The sequence below is a fragment of the Vulpes lagopus genome, chromosome 16 (assembly GCF_018345385.1).
Source record: "Vulpes lagopus strain Blue_001 chromosome 16, ASM1834538v1, whole genome shotgun sequence".
NCBI lineage: Eukaryota > Metazoa > Chordata > Mammalia > Carnivora > Canidae > Vulpes > Vulpes lagopus.
The window spans coordinates 10,571,559-10,593,613 of record NC_054839.1 but is presented as its reverse complement, the minus strand read 5'-3'; the positions used below and the strand labels follow the sequence as shown (position 1 = coordinate 10,593,613).

The following is a 22,055-nucleotide window of genomic DNA, read 5'->3' as shown; positions in this document are numbered from 1 at the left end:
GCAGGCTCCATGCAGGGAGCCTGATGTGGGCCTCGATCACAGGACTCCAGGACTGCGCCCTGGGCCAAAGGCAGGCGCCAAACCGCTGAGCCATCCAGGGATCCCCTGTCTTCCTTCTTTTTACCCAGAATACATTTCAGCACAGTTTGGTAAATTACACAATGTAGAAGCAGGTGTGTTCCTAGTTTCATTAATCCCTCCAGTTTGGTTGTGAAATAACTATTCTGCTCACCAGGCTTCTCATCCTCTCTACCTGACACTCAACTTTTGGATCAACATGACTCAGGCTGCTGAAAGTCACAGTTTATTTTGATTGAAAGAGGGTGACCTTACCATTTTACACTGGGTTTTCTTGGCTGAGAACCTCTACCTCTGTTTTGCATTCTCTCTAACTCTGCATACAGTCATCTCCTTGTCTTATACATCTTCCCCTTTCCCTTCCCACTTCTTTAAAGTTTACTTTTACTATTTTTTTTCCTTGTGATACAGCTTAACGACAGCCCATTAGCTGAAATGTCACCTTCAGTTTCATCTCTCTCTACAGTGAACTTTATCAATACTTCCTTCATAAAAATTATTTTCAAGCATACAATAGAAGCACAACAGGCATCTGGTCAACATCCTGTAATCCGGTTTTTCTTTTTCCTTCTTACCATTTAGAATCACACTATCCTAAGTTGTCTTGTGAGCTGTAGTTGGAAACAATCTCACTTTTTACACAGGTCAACAAAAAGTCAAATGTAATCAGAGCAATGTAAAACGGGGTATGTTCAACACAGATGCACTTTTAAATGAATTCTATAAAATCAAGTTATTTAATTTATACTTTGGAGTGCCCATTTTTTGTCAGCAAAATATGACTATTCTCAGAAATCTGTCACCACAGAAGCAAAATCAAGAGATTGCTGTGTTAATTCAAGCACTTCAAAGGTAACAAAAAGACTATCCACAATGAACGCTTAATTACATTTTCACTCTTTCAGTATTCACATCACAGGGCTTTCCTTTGAAACAATAATAAAGGGAAAAACACTGAGGGAAAAAAATAGTCTTTCAACTGGATAAGTAAGTCTTCCATAGTCCTTATCCCCTAATCATAGGCAAAGTGGGGGAAAAGACGAATTTCACAAACACTCTGCAAACTGCAATCAGGACTGAAATACACAATACGTACCTGGCGGATGAGGGAGATATTTTAAAGAGACAATAGATAATGGTTATGAATATGCATTTGCTATACACTTAAGCTTGATTTTCATTGTGGGCTGACAAATTGGTGCCCCCAGGGGGCGATGGAATAGCCCGCTGTTTTTTATTCCAGAACAAACTGCAGCCAAACATGTTTTTTTTTTTTTTTTTTCTTGTTTTGCTGCTTGGCATATGCCTGTCCTTGAAAAGACTAAATCAGGAACTCCCTGGGTTGTGCGGCACCACTGGGCCAGCATGGATAAAAACAAAGCAGAGCTTGTATATTCATGTGGACTGTTTTTCTTTTTTCTTTCTTTCTTTCTTTGGCTTAGAATGCTTTGTAGTATTTTGCAAAAAGAAGCATACAATTTAAGAAAAATGCTCATTTTAATTAAGTTCAAGCCTAAAGACAGGCTTATGGAATAGAGATTTTTAACTTATAAGTGTTCAGTTTTGTTTTGTTTTAGATTTTTTTTATTTATTTGACAGAGATAGAGCACAAGCAGGGGAAGCAGCAGGTAGAGGGAGAGGGAGAAGCAGACTCCCCACTGAGCAGGGAGCCAGTGCTGGGCTCAATCCCAGGCGCCTGAGATCATGGCCTGAGCCGAAGGCAGACACTCAACCAACTGAGCCACCTAGCTGCCCCTAGTGTTCAATTTTTAAGGGAATGTGATGCATATGTCTCACAGGCCTAGGGCTTCCATCCACATATTTATATGTCAATCCACAAACGGTCTCCAGATCTTTTACTGTCAGCATTTTAACTATTTCAGAGCAGGTAGGGCTGGATGAGTGAGAATCAGAAGTTTACTATGTGGGCACTGATCACACAGCAATCCGCAGCCTTTTAACACTTGCATCATTTGGTTTTGAATGATAGGTTTTATTTGTTGGTTGGTTGGTTGGTTGGTTTGTGTTTACTAGTCCTATTTCTGTACTGGTTGTAGGCTCAGAAAGGGCAGGGATTATGCTCTTGCCTAATCTGGCCAGGTTGTAGGTTAGTACTTAGATACGGCAGTTGAGACTCAGAAAAACTGGGTTGAATCAGATTGAGCTAACTTGATCAGCTCAGGATAGTGACTGTGGTTTGGAAGATGTCAGGAAAAACACAGCAACTGCTGATTATGCTTAAAGCACAATTTCCAGGGTACTGGGAAGTGACCTCAGTCCAAAGACTTTTTGGGCAGTATAGTATGGAGGTGGAAATATCAGATTTAATTTAGTTATGTTGAACATTTTCTTTCACTGAATTAGTTCTCATTAAAAAAAAATCACTTATAAATTAAAAAATCTGTGTAGTTGACCTTTTGGCTTTGGTTATCACAATTGGTGAACCCAACTAAGTATCTCAAAACTTAAAAAAATCTCACATAGGGATCCCTGGGTGGCGCAGTGGTTTGGCGCCTGCCTTTGGCCCAGGGCGTGATCCTGGAGACCCGGGATCGAATCCCACATCGGGCTCCCAGTGTATGGAGCCTGCTTCTCCCTCTGCCTGTGTCTCTGCCTCTCTCTCTCTCTCTCTCTCTCTCTCTCTCTCTCTGTGTGTGTGTGACTATCATAAATAAATAAAAAAATTAAAAAAAATAAATAAAATCTTAAAAAAAAATCTCACATAAATCTGGTTAAGAAAAACCAACTTGAGTTTTAGTGCAACAGTGTATTCTATCTGTCTCACACTACATACAAATAGTATGTTATGATTCCTTAAAGACCTAACGGTGAAAGGTAGAAATTTAAAACAGTTAGGGAAAGACAGAGGAGAACATTTTTACTACCTCAGGGTGGGAAATAATTTCTTAAGCATGAATCCAGAACAAATACTGAACGTAACTGAAAAACTCATCATTTTGACCACATCAAAATATAATGTCAAAAGCCCTCACAGACACACTGAAATAGCAAAATGCTGCCTAAGGGAGGAGATTTGCAACACCTACAGTAGTCATGGGATTACTACCCAGAGGATATTGGGAAAATAGGTAAAGCCTACAATACAATTGGGTGAGTCACAAAGATGGCCAGTAAACTTATGAAGAAGTGCTCCCTTATTAATAATGATTGAAATTCAAAAATGCAAGTATAAGGCCAAGTGATACTACCATCCTACTCATCAGACTGTCAAAATCTTAAGTCTAACGATATCAACTATAAGTGAGAATGTAAGAACACAGGGATTCTCAACTGTTGCACTTGAGAGGGTGAATTAGTGCAGCTCATGCAAAGAACTAGGATAGTGGATATAAGATCCAGACAGTAAATATTTTAGGCTTTGACGGCCAAGAGGCAACACTGATGAAATTCTGTGCATACTTACATAGTAATTTAAAAGCGTGCAAACCATCTCTTGCTCACACGCTATATATATATATAAAACTTGCAGGCCAGATTTGATATATGGGCTTGCAGACCCATGCCACAGAGCCATTTGGACCGGATCCAGGATCCTGAATTCTACTTTCTGGCCTATATCCTAGAGAAACTCTCACACAAGTGGACACAAGTTACAACAAACATATTTGTTGCAACATTATGAGAGCAAAACATTGGAAGACAACCTAAATATCCACTAAGAAGGCCCAATGAACAAATATGGCATAGTTGGTCATATTCTATATATTCATGGCTATATGTGCTAAAGACCAAATGAATTTTATGGGTCTTAAGATAAAAAGATTTCAAAAACAGTATTTGGTCATAAACTTAGCTGAGAGTGTATGTAGAGTTTGATACCATTTATTCGGAAAATGGCTGCTACTAATGATCTGAGGGAAGGAAACAATGATCACATATAAATTGGCTTCAGAATGGTATGTGGTCATAGCAGCGAAAGAAGTGTACAAGGACATCTCCCCCAGGGATTACCATCAGGGCACTGGAGCAGAGCTTCTCAAACTAGAAAATTAATATGAATCTTAAAAGCTAATGGTATAAAATGTTTGTCGATCATAATCTTAAACTTAAAGCATTATATGTGTTGGATGGATACATAAATATGTGGGGAACTAATGCACTTCATTGATTTTAAGACATTTATTTTCAAATTTTAACAACTCTGAAACTGGTATGCAACTTCTCATCTATGTGTCTGGTTATTTGTTTTTTTTTTTCTTAATGTCAAACAAAAGAAATCTTCCTATAGTTGATAGCACGTTAAATTCAGTAAAATAAAACTGGTAGCTTCAGACCAAATGCACCCTAATCGTTGTCTGGGAGAAGGGGTGTGGGGAAAGAAGGAAAGATTAAGGCAGCGAAGGCCTTGGTCCAGGAAGGGGCATCACTGACAGTTTAAACTGATCAATAATCCTTTGTTTCTAGAAATTAAAAACATCTGAACATAGTAAATTTTTGACATTTATTAATGTATACCTTTAAATGCACACATCATCTTATTTAAACTCAGTGTTGGGGAGAGCTGTGATCATCTTCACAGTCCACGGCTAATACATCCTCAAAAATACAGCTCACATGTAGATGGCAATCTTGGAAAATAGGCATGTGAGGCATTATTATCCTCATTTTCAGATACAACCTGACAGAGAGGTAAGAGAAGTTGTCTGAATCTTCCAAAGTCACACATCTCTTCCAAAGTCACACATCTCATGACCAGCAGAGCTAGAGCCTGACTCCAGACTTTGAACACCACAGCTATGCTCCTCCTTATTTACCAAAGTGCCCTTGTTGCTTTACAGATTTGGAAAAGATTATGAATAACAGAAGAAATTATTTCAATTTATAAGTTTTTGGGCAGCCCGGGTGCTCAGCGGTTTAGCGCCACCTTCAGCCCAGGGCCTGATCCTGGAGACCTGGAATTGAGTCCCATGTCAGGCTCCCTGCATGGAGCCTGCTTTTCCCTCTGCCTGTGTTCTCTGCCTCTCTCTCTTTTTGTGTCTCTCATGAATAAGTAAGTGAAATCTTTTTTAAAAAATTTTAAGTTTTAACTTAGAACCACTCTTTGAAAATCATGGTGAAAAAATTACAATAATTTTTTTGGGCAGATACTTGAATCAGTAGAATGAAAGGCACAATTACATATGGGGTTTCCAGATGTGCTCTGTGGATTCCTAGGTGTGCAGGTGAGCCCCTGGGAGTCCTTGGAAGTGCTTCAGTATTCCATGTTTTTGGCCCTATAAGGAAAATTTAGACTGCCCAAGAAGTCAAAGTACCAGATTTGATATTTTATTTCATCATATTAGTGATCTCTGTAGAAGTTCTCCTGAAAAAAAAATTGCTTTAGTAAACAGTTTACTAGCCTGAATCATTTTTATTCTCGCTTTCATTTTGTGTGAGACTCACTAAAGGATCAAATCTATGTGAAAAATCGGCCATGAGGATTAGCAAACAAGTATACTGTTTTAATAGAAAAATAATTAGATAGGTTATAACCATAGATAGATGATTTCATTTAAATCTATTTTACCTTTAACCCATGATCAGTAGTTAAGCTATTCCATAGTTTTAAAGGAACTTAAACACATAGTAGATGCTTAGTAAACATTAGTTGAATTCACAAATGAGTGAATGAATGAATGAATGAATGAATGACATAGACTTAAAGGTTCTGGAAGGGAGGAGGCAAAGCCCTCGGGGGCCACGTGTCACACAGTGCAGGCAGATCTGGCTCTGGAAGCTGGGCCTCCATTCCCTCTGTTGAATGTTCTTTCCTTTTGTGCATATTTTAAAAGTCATTCCATGTAAAAAAAAAGTGCCAAAACTACTACTTCCAGGTGATTCTACTGCTTAACTCTAAAACTTTGCACCACATTACAATGCATCCCCAGATACTTCTTGACGGATGAATCTCAGTTTTGAAAGAAAGGCTCTGCCTATAGCAAACGCAACCTCAAACACATCTAGTTTCTGAAGCACTTATTTAGTTCATATTTAGAATTGGAAGAGCCCTTAATGCTCATTTGTAATCTGTTTTATTTCATTGACTCTTGGCCAGAGGTTTGACTCCATGAAGACGTTTTCAGCAATAGTACTAGACTTCACAATCTAAGGAAACAGCAACTTAGCTGAATGGCCCACAGGCTATAAGACCAGGAAGATGTGGAACATTCTGGCTCTAGCATTTATACTCCACATGGCATTGGGCAGATTTCTTAACTCCTCTGAGCCTCAGTTTCATTATCTGTAAAGTGGGAACATTACTACCTTGGTTGTTTCAAATACTAGGAATAAAATTATAAAACATTTTGCTTTTCAATAAAGAACAGCAGGTTTTTGTTTTTTTTTCAATTTCATGTCTCTCTGATACAGGATAACATTTTGGATTCTTATGTTGGAACTTTTAATATAATAGCCCTTAAGTCTGCTTCTTAAACACACCACACACACACATTTATTGTAAAGGAGATACGCTTTTGCCATTGGAACAGACTTGAGGATTACATCCCTTCATATGTCAAGAGCACATTTCACACTGTTTTTCTTTCTGTTTAATACAAATGCATTGAAAAGAAAATATCCACATGTGTGACAGAAGTCAATTTTTCCAGGGTTTTGATATTTCATTTTCATGATGCTTTTTCTGATAATTGTAGTTCTGAGTTTTAATTTTTTCCCACGTGCTTCTTTCAGCCACAAGCCCCAAAACACTGAGCTGACTTCTAACTGTGCCCTGGGATCACTTTGTCTTCAGTTTAGTCTCAGTTTGGAAAAGGAAGTGGTGACACTAAAGAATGTGTCTCTACATGATCAATAATAATAACAGCAGCAATAATAATAATGTAGTCCGGCTGGATCCTTAGATTATCTAGAGTGGGAAATGCTTAGAGATAGTTAAACAGGTATACAAATGTGTTTCCATTTTGTCTTGACTTGTTTTCCCTTATGCAGACATCTGACAGAGCCACCTTCCTTAAATCTGAAATCTAGTTCCTCAAGGAGCTTGATTCATAGGAGTTGAGATTGGCAGGGACCTCATCTGGCCAGACTCTATATGGGTTCTCCCGCTCTTGCTCTGAAATGGAAACTAGGCCACAGAAACCGGCTGATGCTCACCCCATTATGGTTTTAAGACAGAATTGAAAATAAGGGCTAAACTCACCAGAGTGGCAAAGAGATGGTACAAAATGAAATAGATGGCCACCACAGGTGCCCACATGTGTCCCACAGCATTCAAGGTTTGGTCCATCACGTCTACCCATCCTTCCTGGGTGAGGATCTGGAACATGGACATAAATGCCTGGGGAGGAAGACAAGGGAAGTGTGAAACACCAGCTCAGGCGTGCATGTGCATCCAGTTTAAAAGTAGTATGTAATGTTGGAGGACTCTGATCTCAATATTATTGATCTTTATCTGACTCTTGGGGAAGAACAGCCTTAATTCAACAGATGGGAAAGAGTTGAGAACTAAAGATCCTAAAAGTCTGATATCTAACTTTTCAGTGTGGAAAACTAAAATAATCACCCCGGATTAACATTAGCCTTGTGGGTGGGTAAATACTACTAAGTAAATTAAAAAAAATTTTAATTGACTTCCTTTTTTTTTCTTTCCTCTAAGCAAGCTAACAATTTAACATTTCCAACAGATAACTGTATTTTTATTTTGCTGCTAAGTGCAACTTATTTTTATAGTGAATTCCATTTGACTGTCTAAAGGCATATGAGAATAATAGCCTTAATTTTACTTTTATAGTACCCATCTATCAAATTATTTCAGTTATATTAAAAACACTAGACTCTTTAAGAAAGAAATATTTCTTTTTCTTTTCTTTTTTTAATAGAGAGAGGGGGGGCAGAGGGAGAGGCAGAGAGAGAATCTTAAGCAGCCTCTGTGCCCAGAGCAAGCAGGACTTGGGGCTTGATCTCATGACCCTGAGATCATGACCTGAGCTGAAATCAAGAGTGAGGGCCTTAAGGAACAGAGCCACCCAGGCACTCCAAGAAAGAAAGATTTCTAAACATGTTTTTCATAATTTTTTCTGTTTTATTTTCAAGGCACAGAGTCAAGACCATGAAAGGGGCCAAGACGTAAGTAAGTAAGTAAGTAAGTAAGTAAGTAAGTAAGTAAGTAAATAAATACATACAGAGCATGGATACATACAATCCAGCCAAGCTGATACTTTCTCTGCCAAGATCTTTGGTTAGTTCCATTCTTACACATTTTTCTTATTAAATATGGGGATGTATAGCTTTGATTCGTGTATACATTAGTGGTCAATATACGTTCCTTAATGAGAATTTATTATGATGATGATGTCTGAAGAAAGTGACAACTGGAATCTAGTGACTCTCTGAAAATGTCTTTATAGGCTTTAGTACAATGAAGATGTAAATTGGACTCTCAGATTCCAAGAAATAAGGTCGAGGATAATACAAAATGGATAGAACCCAAGATAAGAGCCCTGTTACACTGATAGAATTTTAGAGACAAATGCACACTACAGACAATCTATTCTGACTCTTTTATTTTTGAAGATAAGGAAAATGAGGCTTAGAGATGATAAGGTGATCAGGCCAAAGTCACTCTACTAATGTGTACACTAACAGGTAGCACTGAGTCATTATGACTCTGAAGTAAGTCCTTTTCCAAGTATTGCATTCTATCTGCAGTAAGGTCTTGAAACCACTGCTTTCCAGGCTGCACCCCACACAGTAAACTCTCTTAGCAGTTAGCTTTGCTAGGGACATTTAAATGAACTGTTTTAGAAGTACAACATTAAATGCCTAGCACATAGTGGGCCCATTTGAACAAAGGAGCAATTAATTGTTAAATGATTCTTGTGCTAGGTTTTCCACTTATCTTTTGTCTTTGTCTGAAACACTTAACATCTCTTTGAGTTAATTTTTCTATAATCCCATTACCCTACAATGTGTTTTGTTCATGAAAGTATGAAGTAGGCTGTTATTGATGCTTGAACTCAGCATTGCCAAGGACAATATAATGCTTTTGTTGCCAGGATGCCTAAGAGAACATTAGCTCTAACTCATCCTAAAAATGCTTCAGAAGATTTTGCAACACATCATTTAACTTCATAAGTATGCCAGCACTTATCATTGATGGCAATTATTTTTTTCTGTGTTTTTTTTCTAATATGTATTACATCCAAAGACAAGTTCCAAAGGCAATTCATATAAAAATATCAAACTGCTGTATTTTCTTCAATGAAGATGTCACCAGTGTGAAAGTGTGTGTAAATCCTAAAGGCTCAACAGCAATAGGGGCAGATCAAAACACCCACCAGTATAAAGGGAATTTTACCTAACATGGATTCTTTGCCCCAAAATGACAGGCAATCTTGTGATTAAATCCAACATTTATTCTTAGTATCTAGAGACCGAAAATATGCAGGTGTACCTTTCAACTGCCTTGGGCACTAACCAAGTTAATTTTTTTTTCATCCACTGCATTAGCTTTCATGAATACTCAGCTATTACACATTCAGTAAATGCTTGGGAACGTGGAACTATGGGATTGTAACCTGTTGCTGGCAGATAAGCAATGTGGGCAAGAACACTGGAGTTATTTTCTACTCTTTTCAGAGTCTCAGAAGAAAAAAAATCTCATTTCTGCACAGCTTAGCCACCTGAAAGTGCATGTTGTAAGATGCCATGAATTATATTTGAGAGCAATGCTTTGTTAACAATGTGAATGTTTCTACCTGCTTATGTGGATAAACCATTGAAAGGTAATGCCATGAAATACTTCTATTATAGGCCGAAAATTAATCTGTGCCTTACCTGAAGGCTGCTATGACAGTTTTGTTGAGATTTTATCCAGAAATTTAAATCCCAAAGATTGAGCTGTAACTCAAGTATACTTATATTTATATTGTCCAGAGAATGTGTGTCCCTTGGAGTCTGCTTAGCTTATTTATTTAAACATGGATTATTAGTGGTTTCTGGAGGCTTGATGTGTCAGGAGTTGAGATGAGGAAGACATGGTTTCCTCTACTAAGAAATTTATAATCAAGAGTGATAGGAAAGGATGAAAATGACCAATTCTAGGAAAAGGCAAAATGGAAAATATGGTGTATAAGAGTACTATTGGTAAAGCCATCAAGGAGCAAGTTAGAAGTAACAATGTATCCCTTTTGGGTGAGGCAAGAACTGTTTGGGGAAAATTATGGCAAGTAATTATCATGATAAAAATGAAGAGAAGTATATGATGAAGAGGGCAAGGAAAAAAGGCCTGGAGGAAGTCATCTCTTTCCTCTGAGCTACCTATTCTTACATAATGCCAATTTCCTATCCTGTTGACCTCTCTCTATTGGTTTCCACCAGCTCTTTAATAAATTAAGAAACCTAATCTTTTATCTGCCACATATATCTAAGGTATATTCCTCTATCCATTTCTGGTATTTTTTTCAAACATGAATTTTAATTTCTTTGTGGTCTAATATGCTTTTTTCTTTTATCTAATATTAAAAAACTTCTCTCACTGGAAGATTAGACTTAAATGTACTCATACTTTTATGAAGTAGTTTTAGTTTATTTCTCTTATTATGTTTAACATGCTGAACCAAAAGTCACTATTTAAATCTATCTAAATCTGGAATTTATTTTAGTATAAGAAGTGAGATAAGGAATTTATTTTTTCAAATAGGTGATCAGCTGACTCAGCACAAAATAATTGAAAAAAAATCTAACTTTTCACTAATTTGGAATACCCCCTTTATTAAATACTGAATACTCATATAATTTCAGCTCCAGGGATTCCTGGGTGGCTCTGCAGTTTGGTGCCTGCCTTTGGCCCGGGGCGTGATCCTGGAGTCCCGGGATCGAGTCCCATGTTGGGCTCCCTGCATGGAGCCTGTTTCTCCCTCTACCTGTGTCTCTGTCTCTCTCTCTTTCTCTCTCTCTCTCTCTCTCTCTCCTAGTCTCATGAATAAATGAATAAAAAAAAAATTTCAGCTCCATTTCTAAATGTCTATTCTTTTCCATTAATCTATCTTATGTCCAGATTGCCTAACAATTGTACATTCATTTTAATAACTGGTAGGATTCCTAGCTGCCTTTCATAATATTTTGAACTCTTTATTAATTTTAAATATTAATTCCTCAAAACATCTCTTTATTAGAACTCTTTATTAATTTTAAATATTAATTCCTCAAAACATCTTGTTTTATTTGTTGAGATCACATTAATCTAAGAAAAATTGATATTTCTTATTCTCCAATCTCACAGGAATGTTTACCTTTCCATTTATTAAGTTTTTATTCATGATTCTGAACAAATATCTTTTCTTATATAGTTTCCACATATTTCTGGTTAAGATGATTAATATTACTTTTCAAATTTAATCAAGGTGATACCATATCATTAAAATGTTGCATAGTAAAGAAACTTGATGATTGGTTTCTTAATGACTGATAAGCAACAGCTGTATGCCTAAGCATGTTTTTCACTCCTAATTGGTCTTTCATGCTTGTCAATACATTGTTAATCAACAGATTGATAGTCAATCTGTAGACTATGAAAATATTGTTCACTGTTGAATCCAGTTTTTTTTTTTTTTTTTTTTGAATCCAGTTTTGTTCCCAGATCATACTTCCTCCTCCAGTGCTCCAATGTATGACCACTATGGCAGAGGGAAAATGTTCCAGGTCGAGTGGCTCTCTTTCTCACTTTCTGCTAATTGCTCAGAAGTCATGCTCAGTTTCATGTTTATTTGAATCTTTGTTTTCTTACACGATTTTCAGTTTAGTTTAGTTTTGGTTGAGATTTTCTGATTGTTTTTCACACATTTCATTCAGAAAAGAAATAGATACTATTTTTCTCTTCTACTTCTTATAGCTTCCAGATTCTTCTGGTTTTTATCTACTGTTTGGAATAAATTCCACTGTTACACTCCTATAGCTGTTCCTCATTTTTTTTTTAAGATTTTATTTATTTATTCCTGAGAGACAGAGAGAGAGAGAAAGAGAGAGAGAGAGAGAGAGAGAGGCAGAGACACAGACAGAGGGAGAAGCAGGCTCCATGCAGGGAGCCCGACGCGGGACTTGATCCCAGGTCTCCAGGATCAGGCCCTGGACCGAAAGTGGCGCCAAACTGCTGAGCCACCCAGGCCGCCCCTATAGCTGTTCTTCCTAAAGCTTTTGATTACCCCAAAACCATTTGATTCTTACTCTCAGATATTTTTCTTTGGGAGTCTTATCAATTGTTTTAATCTAGACTAATTGCTTTCTAGATCTGCTCCACAGTTGTCAGAATCTTCATTTTTAGCTTTCTTATCTAGATCTTTTGTTCTCTCTATTGTAGTGTCAGAAAGTGATCGCAGAATCTCATCCCCCCTTAATACTTTGCAGAGACAGAAGTATTAGCTGGGGCTATGGGAAGTTATGCTTGGAATATCAAATTTCAGGCATTTCTTCAATTCAGATAGGTCCCAGAAATGTTTATTGCTGCCAGACCTATCAGTCCCTAGGTGCTGGCATCCTCTGATTCACCGGTGCTTCCAGCCATCTCCAAGGTAGGGTAGATAGGCTCATTCTGCTGGTTTTGGTTCTCCGTGTGGAGGGAGAGGACAAGAGGGGCTCTCCTTACCACCCTGCCCCAAGGGCCACCTGTCCCCTCTTGGCTTCTGTTTTCTTCTTTCCTCTTCATACTTGTGTTGTGCTAACTTTCTGTTTATTGTGAGAAACAATTCATTTTTGGAAGTTAGGATTATTTTGCTTTCACTCTCAAGCTTTCTTCCTAGATGGGAAAAATAAAATGGTGAGATCTAGCATTTTATTTTGCCTCTGGTAAAACAGCTGGAACAAGTCACTTCTACACTTGGGGATTTCTCATTGTCTTTTTTCCAGGCCTGTCATGCTCCCATGGCCCGGTCTCCTTAAATTGAGGGAGATGAGTACATGTTTAGGATTTGCTTTTCCAATTTTATTCTCTTTTCAACATCTGGAAAACAGGCTTGAGGCATGAGCCTAGAGAGTGAATCCTCTCTCTATGATATTTTTCTTTCTCTCCCCCTTGCCTCCCTCCTTTCAAGTAGCTGCTATTAAAAGATAATGGTATGAAATTGTGGCCTTGCCTTTGTGTGGTTATTACTGGTGTAAAATTTCTGGCTGATAATTAGCTGTTTTATTTATTTATTTTTATTAGAGTTAGGTGAAAGCAAAGCAAGAGTATTTCCCTTTACTGAAATAAATAGGCTATGTCTTTGTCTAGGCCTTGCAAAGCAATTCATAACCCTTTAAAAAGATATCATGGATGTCCTTTGGTAACTTGATGCCCCAATGTATATTTTGGGTTTTGAGTATGTGTGGGTATCAGTCTAGGTTAAAAAAATAATTAAATAATTTTAAAAAGTAGGATGGGTAAGTACCTCAAGTTTTGGTCAACATATAGTGAGCAGAATACACAGTATGATCTCATATGTAATATACAAATCTAGATGTTTTCTTGTGTGCCTTAAAATGATTGAAAGCCTATAAAATAAACTTCTTAGTACTTTGGAGACTGGAATGAGGAGGACTGAAGAACTAGGAAAGGGGTAAATATTCTCCTTTGAACTTTTCAAAGTAATATCTTTACTGAGATATATTCTACATATCATAAAATTCATCATTTAAACGGTACAATTAAGTGTCGGGCTGCTGGGTGGCTCAATCAGTTAGGCAACTGACTCTTGATTTCAGCTCAGGTCATGATCTCAGAGTCCTGAGATCGAGCCCTGTGTTGAGTTCCTCACTCAGTGGGGAGTCTGTTGGAGATTCTCTCTCTTCCTCTCTCTCTGCCCCTTCCCCACTAAAATAAAGAAATAAATAAATCTTTAAAACAATAAAGTCTACTATTAAGTGCTTTTAGTTTATTTGTGGAGTTGTACAACATTACTCAATCTAATTTAAGAACATTATTTCCCTTTTCCCTCAAAAACTATGTACCCATTGGCAGTCACTCTCCATTCCTCCCTCCTGCAGCCTTCAGCAACCAATATTCTTTCTGTCTCTACGGATCTGCTCATTCTGCACATCTCCTATAAATGGAGTCATACAATCTGTGGTCAGGGTTCATCCACGTTGTAGTGTGTTATCAGCACTTTACTACCAACTGATATTTCACTGTAAGGATATACCACATTTTATCTATTCATCAGTTGATGGGTGCTTGTGCTGTTTCCACTTTTCGACTATTGTGAGTAATGCTGCTCTGAACATTCTCATGCAGGTTTCTGTGTGGACATAAAAATTCCCTTTGACTTGATATGCCTTTCACCTTTTGTGTTCAAATATATGTAAAAACAGATACTTATTTTATTTTGAAAAAGATACACATCAAACATTTTAAAACTTGGAGAAGAATACCACCCATTTATTTTATCTATCTTTATCTAGTTTCAAGAACTCTTTCTCTATAATAGGTTTGCTTTTGAAATGAAATACACTTGACAGCTTATATAGTGGCTCAACCTTTTCATGGCGAGTGTTCCCTGCTGTGTCTTACTACCAGTCAGCCCTAAAATAGAAGACTTGACTTGATGGTATTCACGGAGCATAAAAGTGACACCTCCTTTCATTTTAATTGCCTTAATTAGTCACCTACTCAATGTCCTTGTTCCTTTTCCTCCCCACTCAAACGGTAGTCATATGTTGGGGAGTTTTATCCTCTGAAAAACTCACTAACATCATGATCCTCTAATATTTTGTTTTATATTTTATTTAAAACTTGCTCAACAACTCAAAGCTGTAATATATTTTTTAAAGATTATTTATTTTAGAAAGGGTGTATGAATGGGATGGGAGGGGCAGAGAGAAGGAGAGAGAATCTGAAGCAGTCTCTGCTCAGCACACAGCCTGACATGGGGCTCATCCCACAACCATGAGACTATGACCTGAGCCAAAACAAGAGTCAGACACTCAACTGACTGAGCCACCCAGGTGCTCCTAAAATCTGTAATGTTTAAAATGAAATCAATAAATAGTAAATGTTGGACTTACCTAATGTTGGCTGGCAAAATCATGACTGACAAGATCAAGGTCTTATGGAGAATTGTGGGGGTGGGGGTGGAAAAAAACAATAAAAATGACACTTCCAATGTATTTTAAAATCTACAGTAAATAAAGCTCTAAGAGCAACCACTTACTGTGGCTAAACTAAGTTATCCGTAAATAAAAACTCTGTGGATTTGAAATCTGGAGTGAAGACATAGCGCTGTAATGTCAAAGCCATTGACAGTAGCCATTTCTTTACTTCAGATTCCTCCTTAATGGTCAAGACAGAATTCTGTGGTTCATCAATTTAGTTACACTTTTCCCAGTTCCCCATACTTCATTGCTCTGGTTTTTGGCAGGAAAAATGGCAGCTCCAAGGTGATGTCTGACTCCTCATGGCTGTGTCCACCCTTCTGGCTGCTCTAAAGAGACAGTTACCCCTAGGAAAACAGGATCCCCTCCCCCTGGCTTTCAAAGGTGCCTCAATACCATTCAGGAAGCCTTTTTCCTGTGTTTCGGTGATTCTGTTTCTAGCCACAAGCTTTCCAAAACTTCTTGTCATCTGTCATCTAACTTCATCCATCTCATCTTTGCCCTCACTCTTAAGAGATAACCTTCCTAGAGGGGAGAGCTAAGAGGGTCGTTTAAAATAGAAGTTGAATGAGCTGAGTATAAGACCTCGACCTGCTCTTGGTGGCAGAGCAGTAAGGCAAAGAACCAAATGTTCAGCTCTGCAGTCACTGGGCCTGTGTGTGAGATTAAATTGCTGACCAGTTTAGTATCTCTGGGTGAAACACCTAGCCATCCTGACACTGAGCTTCCTCCAATGTGTGATAGCATCACTCTAAAGACTGTTTTGAGAATCAAAATAAAATATGTGTGAGCACTTTATAATCATGAAAGCACCATACAAGTAATATTTTTAATAAAAATAAATCTCTCTCAAATGGGATGCCTGGGTGGCTCAGTGGTTGAGCGTCTGCCTTTGGCTCAGGTTATGATCTTGGGTTCCTGGGATCGAATCCTGCATTGGGCTCCCTACCAGGAGCCTGCTTCTCCCTCTGCCTGTCTCTACCTCTCTCTCTGTCTCTCATGAATAAATAAATAAAATCTTTAAAAAAAAATCTCTCCCATGGAAAAACAACTTTAATAACCCTTGTTTGGATTTCAGAATTCGCATATAGTTTCTAGGACTTAAAACTCTTTATGTTACAATGTGATTCCATTTTTATAAAGTTCAAAATTACATTGGATAAGCTATGTTTTTAAGAATACATGTCCTTTTAGATATGTGATTTTGAAAGTATGACTGTTTGGATGGTATCATTTTATTTTATCTTTGAACTTAATGATTCCCTGGATATCCTCAATAGCTATAAATGTCTCTGTTTTATGATCTATTAATTGGAACTGGCAGTCAATTTGAAAACTTTGTTTTAACACAGTATATTTTCTAGTCCATCTTCCCAGACTATATTTTACCTATAAATTACAGAAAAAGGCTACAGTAAGTGTTTTGTTACTAATAGAGCTGATAAATTGCCTTTTGGTGCTGCTAATTCATCCATGTATTTATTGAATAAACAGTAAAAATCATGTTGTTAGCAAATGGACTGATAACAGACCGCTAAATAAAATAGGAGCTGTGCTTGAAGTTATCACATACATGGAGATCTGAAAACACAATGGGACACTGACTGGGTTTTGTTGCAGGGCCCTGTTATGGAGAGTTTTGTTACCACTGACTTTTAAATGGTAAAGGTTTTAGACCATGAAGGTCTCTCTTTTTACGAACTCTTTTGGAATTTGAGATTTGTTGAAACCAGTTACCTTTGTTTAATAGAAGTGAAATATTTAAGACATTAATCTCTCTGTAAAATGATTATGCTTTATTCCTTGTCATTGAGAAAGAAATAAAAATTAAAACAAGGTTTTAATTAATTCTGTGACTGCCTTTTATATTGACAAAAAAAGGTCAAGCAGCTATTTGCTTTTTTCCAAAATGAACCCACATTATTTATTTCACTTCTATAATTCCTAAAATGTACTTGTTGCCAAGCATTCCATTTAAATGAATAAAAAGAGAGGGAGGGAGAAAAGGCCTGTTATTGGTCAAATTTTAGACCACTATGGAAAAGCCTTACTGAATCGAGACTAAGGTAATTGGCCTTAAATGTCAAAATGAGCTTGAATGTAATTAGAAGCAAAGCAGACATCAGAACGTTATGCCTACTCCGGCAGCAAATTACTTTAAGTAGAGCCTACACTTAAATATAATTTCAAGAGTAAAAGGAAGGATGGCAAAAACTCATTTGCAAAAGCCTGTGAATCTTTTTCTAGTCTTAAAAGTGTCTGTAGGTGTATCCAAACATCTCTCTTCTTTCAAATGGCCATGCCTGAGTTCACTTTTACACATAATACCATTAATGACAAAGCAGACAAAATCACAGATTTGTAGTCTCCTGGGATTTCTTTCAGGATAAGATCAAAATGACATAAGGAGAGACACTGAACCATGACTAGCATTTACATGGTGCTTTACAGCTCCTGAAGCAGTTAATTGTCCATTATGCAGAGTAACTTGTACAATAACCCTGTGAATTATTATTACGGTACATATTGTAGCCCCCACTGAAGAGCAGAGCCTTACTGATTGACCTAGGCCTGCAGGGAGCAAATGCTGGTGGTGGCTCTCTAGGCTGGGATCTGTTGCTTTTAAATTCCTGCTGTCCTTTTGAACACTGCAGGTCCAAGACATCTTAAGCTCTAATAATTGATTTCCTTTCATAACTGAAATTACTAAACCAAACAATGTAATATTTAAAACTTTTACCTTCTTTGTCTAACATAGTACTGGGTACATGTCTAAAACTCCATATTATGCTCGATTGATGAATGAAACATAGGATCTTCTATTCCTTGCTAAAAATAGCTCCACTCATTAACATTTTTCCATATGGAAAGGACATAATGTTTTCCTTTTCATGAGAATCTAAAATCACAGAATTTTAATTTGTTTTAATAATAAAAATATATTAATCATTTATTATTTAAATGTTAAAGTTCCTATATTAGGAGCATTTATCTTAAGGAAAAAAATATTAAGATGAACTGAGTGAACTTAAATTTTTCCCTAACAATCTTTCTTGCAGAGTATGATATTTTTAGTTGAAAGGTATACTTCCCACCGATTATGTTAAAATAATTTTGAAATGCAACCATCTAGCTGACAGAACAAACAGCTGTGAAAATGAGACCTGGAGGTTTATGCAAATAGGAAACTTCTGAATTAATTTTCTTCATAGAACAGACTGTCAAGTTTCTGGGAGTATTTATGCCCTATTTCTTAATTAGTGATTTTGCTAATGTCAGTCATTAAATTTTCATGATATAAATGATGCGTTTCATTGGCATATATGTGCTACAAAATTGCAGATGAAAGTTGACATTTTACTTTTGGTGCAAAAAAGATTTAGGAATGTATACAAAAGAAACAGGGCTCCTGAAAGGGCTGATGTGTGTCCTGTTGTTAAATAAGCTGGAGATTTATTAAGAAAACTTCTGTAAAGAAAATACCACGGAGCCTACACAGGAAGTTTCAGTGTTTTCTAGCTGTTGGTTTGTATACTAATGCTCAAGAACAAGGTTTTTCTATTTGGCTTTGAATAGAAATCAACTATGGTAAGAAAGAGCTTCTAGTTTTGCATTAAAAAAAAAAAACAAAAACAAAACAAAACCCAAACCCTATACTTTAGAAGGACTTTGCCATTGTTTGGTTCTCTTTGACTGGGCTTCGATTTCCCATTTTTCTTCACTAAATTCACAAATAATGGGCTTTACTGCAAATTATATTGTCTCTTCTTTTCTATCACAAACACAGATTTCAAAGCCTTGCTTTTTTCCAGATAGTATTGTTTAGTACTCTGATACCTTCTAAATAGATTTGATAGTTGTTCATAAATAAATGTTTAATTGAAATGATCTGACTTTAATAAAGCTGATTTTACAAGTCATGAACTAAAATTAGTCTTATTATATGACTAAAATTAGTCTTATTCAACTGTTATGGCTCTGGTAAGAATAGATATATAAAGGGGTACATTATCTTTTTTTTCTGGGCATTTATGTGTATTTGAAATAAAACTGAATTCAGCTATAAACATAGTTTTTATTATGCTTTTTTGCTTAATGTTTTATCATCATTAGCATCACGTATGGTTTATCTCATAAGTTAGTCTGTAAAAATATAGTTTTGATAACTGTGTGACATGCCACCATATTTAAAACTTTAGATATTGCATGGTGATTGGACATTAAAGTTGTCTCAAAATTTTCACAATGGTAAATCATGTTACAAAGAGCATTTTTTTGAAGATCAATCTTCGTATGCATCTTTGGTTATTTTCTTGAAGTAGATTTCTAGAAATGCAATCACTAGATCAAAGAGAAAAAAATGCTTTTTGGTGTCTTCATATATAATGAAAAACGGATTCTCAGAAGAGTTACACAAATGTTCACTGCCACGTGCAATATGTAAGAGGACTTTCTGCCAGCAGTGCACATCACCATTAACCAAAAAAGAAAAAAAAAAAACCAAAACAGATCTTGTCCATTCAACACTTTCTTCCTGACATGCATTATAAATTAACGTTGTATTGTCATGTTTTCCTTTGTTCTTAAAAATTATTTATGGACATTATTTTTGACTTGTTTGAAAAGTTAAATTTGTTCTTCTTTTAGGCCTAGAAAGTTCTTGACCATCCAAGGTGAAAGATGATACTTTCTCTTTGTTTTTTACATTTTCACACTTCAAATACCCTTGCTCTAATTCATCTGGAAGGTATTTTGATACATAGTACCAGGAGATTCTTGTATTCCCAATATTGCTTGTTTGATAATAATTAGTCTTGTAAGCATTCATTGGGATACATTCTTTGCCAAAGGTCTTTTTAGTGCATGTTTGCCTATTCATTTGTATGTTAACCCTAAATAACACTCTTTATTATTGTAGCCTGATACATTTTCTTGTTGGTTCTCATCAATTTTTGATGATGCTCCTCACTGCTTTTTATTTATTTTATAACATCTATAATGTGGGGAAAATACTTCCTTAATAGGATGTTTGGGAGATTATATTAGATATATGTGGATATCTATGTGTGTACATGTGTACGTCTTGCTCTCTCTCTTTTTTTAAAGATTTTATTTATTTATTCATGAGAGACACAGAGAGAGAGAAGCAGAGACATAGGCAGAGGTAGAAGTAGGCTCCATGTAGGGAGCCTGATGCGGGACTGATCCCGGGATTCTGGGATCACACCCTGAGCCAAAGGGAGACACTCAACTGCTGAGCTACCCAGATGTCCCTCTTGCTCTCTCTTTATGAAAACTTATTGTCAGAAGGCCTCAAATGTAAAAAGTTGCATAGACAATTATTACTATTGATAATATTGATAATTTGTTATCACTATTACTATTATCACTATTGATAATAGTGACTATTTTAAAATTATTATTATTACTATTATTATTACTATTGATAATAATGACTCCAGGGGAAATGTCTTTCTTAACTTAATCAGGAATAATAATGTTTCTCTACAAAGTAGTTTGTTTTTACTTCATAATCATTTTTTGTCTACCTAAGTCTATATTGCTAGAAAAACGGGAGTCACACTTGTACATGAACTCCAGCAAACATGAACGTCCTCGTGGTGCACATCTGTGTTTGGGTTTTGTTTCTGTGTTCACTGTAATTTTGTTTTTATTTTCCTTTTAGATTAATTCTCTTAAATTTGGCTTAAATTTATTTGACCTGGCTATAATCCTTAATGGATACATCATGTTTTTTTTTGGAATACGGCAAAATACAATAAACATTTCTTTGCATGTCTTATTGAAATGGAAGCAATTTTAAGACTACTTTAATAATTTTTATATAGTTGAATAATGCAGAAATATATCTTTTCTTATATTCCAATACAGTGTCCCCTTTCTTTATTTTGCCATGTCTTTTTATAAGCCCCATTGGTTTTACTATCTCTTTTCACTCAGTCTGAAAAATGTGGCTTATCCAGAGAAAGAATATGTGGTATTGTCTACACTTTCTTGGTCATTTATATTAATATGCATACGTTTCATCAAATTTCTAGTTTTTCTTACAGAAATGTATCTAGTACATCTCATTGGTTTGAAGTGTGATTTTTGTCCTTTGCCCACTGCTTTTTTCCTGGGGTTCTGAATTGAATTAAATGCATATGGAAAACTAAAATAACAACAACAAGAAAATGGAAGCAATATGACAGACCTAAGCCTGAACTAGCTACCATGATTCTTTCTATATCTAGTCCCTGTCTGGCCTATATTATTTTTCCCTTTATATATTGCATAATACAAGATAACAAGATGTAAGATATTTACTTTCATTTGTCTAATACAGCTGCCCTCATCTCTTCAGTCCTCAGTCTGCACACACATGTACTCGGCTCACTCAGATGCATATGTAAACTTTATCCCATCATGTTTCCTGAAAATTTAGGGTTTTAAAAATTGATTTATAAAGATGTCCAATAAGGCTGGAGAGAGTCGTCTGCAAGGGTAGACACCTCGCTCAGGGCTCATTAACATGCTGGGTGTTATACCCAAAGGGTGGGCAGTGAGGAAGAGTGGATCTAGGCATCACATTAAGTGGTCCTGGGCTTAATCTCATATATGGAATAGTTAATTATAAGTGATTTCAGATGCTGGCAATAGTTTGGCAGTTCGTCGTATCTCTCTGATATGTGTGTGTGTATCTGTGTATTACATATATATACTTATTTGTGTTTTTGTGTAGAGGACTAAGAAGAATATTTAAAATTGCAATTGGGACTACTATCAAGATCAGGAGAAGTAGCTGACATTCCAGATACATAGAAACAAACACAAAGTTAGTCAAAGAAGGTAGAGGAATATGTCTTAGATGAAAGATCAGGACAAAATCACAGCAA

At 36.4% G+C, this 22,055-nt stretch overlaps 1 protein-coding gene across 6 annotated transcripts in view; it reads right to left on the bottom strand.

The window, feature by feature from the left end:
- The window catches only part of NALCN (sodium leak channel, non-selective), a 314,412-nt gene that overhangs the window by 121,645 nt on the left and 170,712 nt on the right, over window positions 1-22,055 (bottom strand). For all 6 annotated transcript variants that reach the window (XM_041731319.1, XM_041731318.1, XM_041731317.1 and 3 more), the window contains one exon: window positions 7,238-7,375. In XM_041731319.1, coding sequence (XP_041587253.1) covers window positions 7,238-7,375 — 138 coding nt within the window. The remainder of the gene's footprint in view (window positions 1-7,237; window positions 7,376-22,055) is intronic.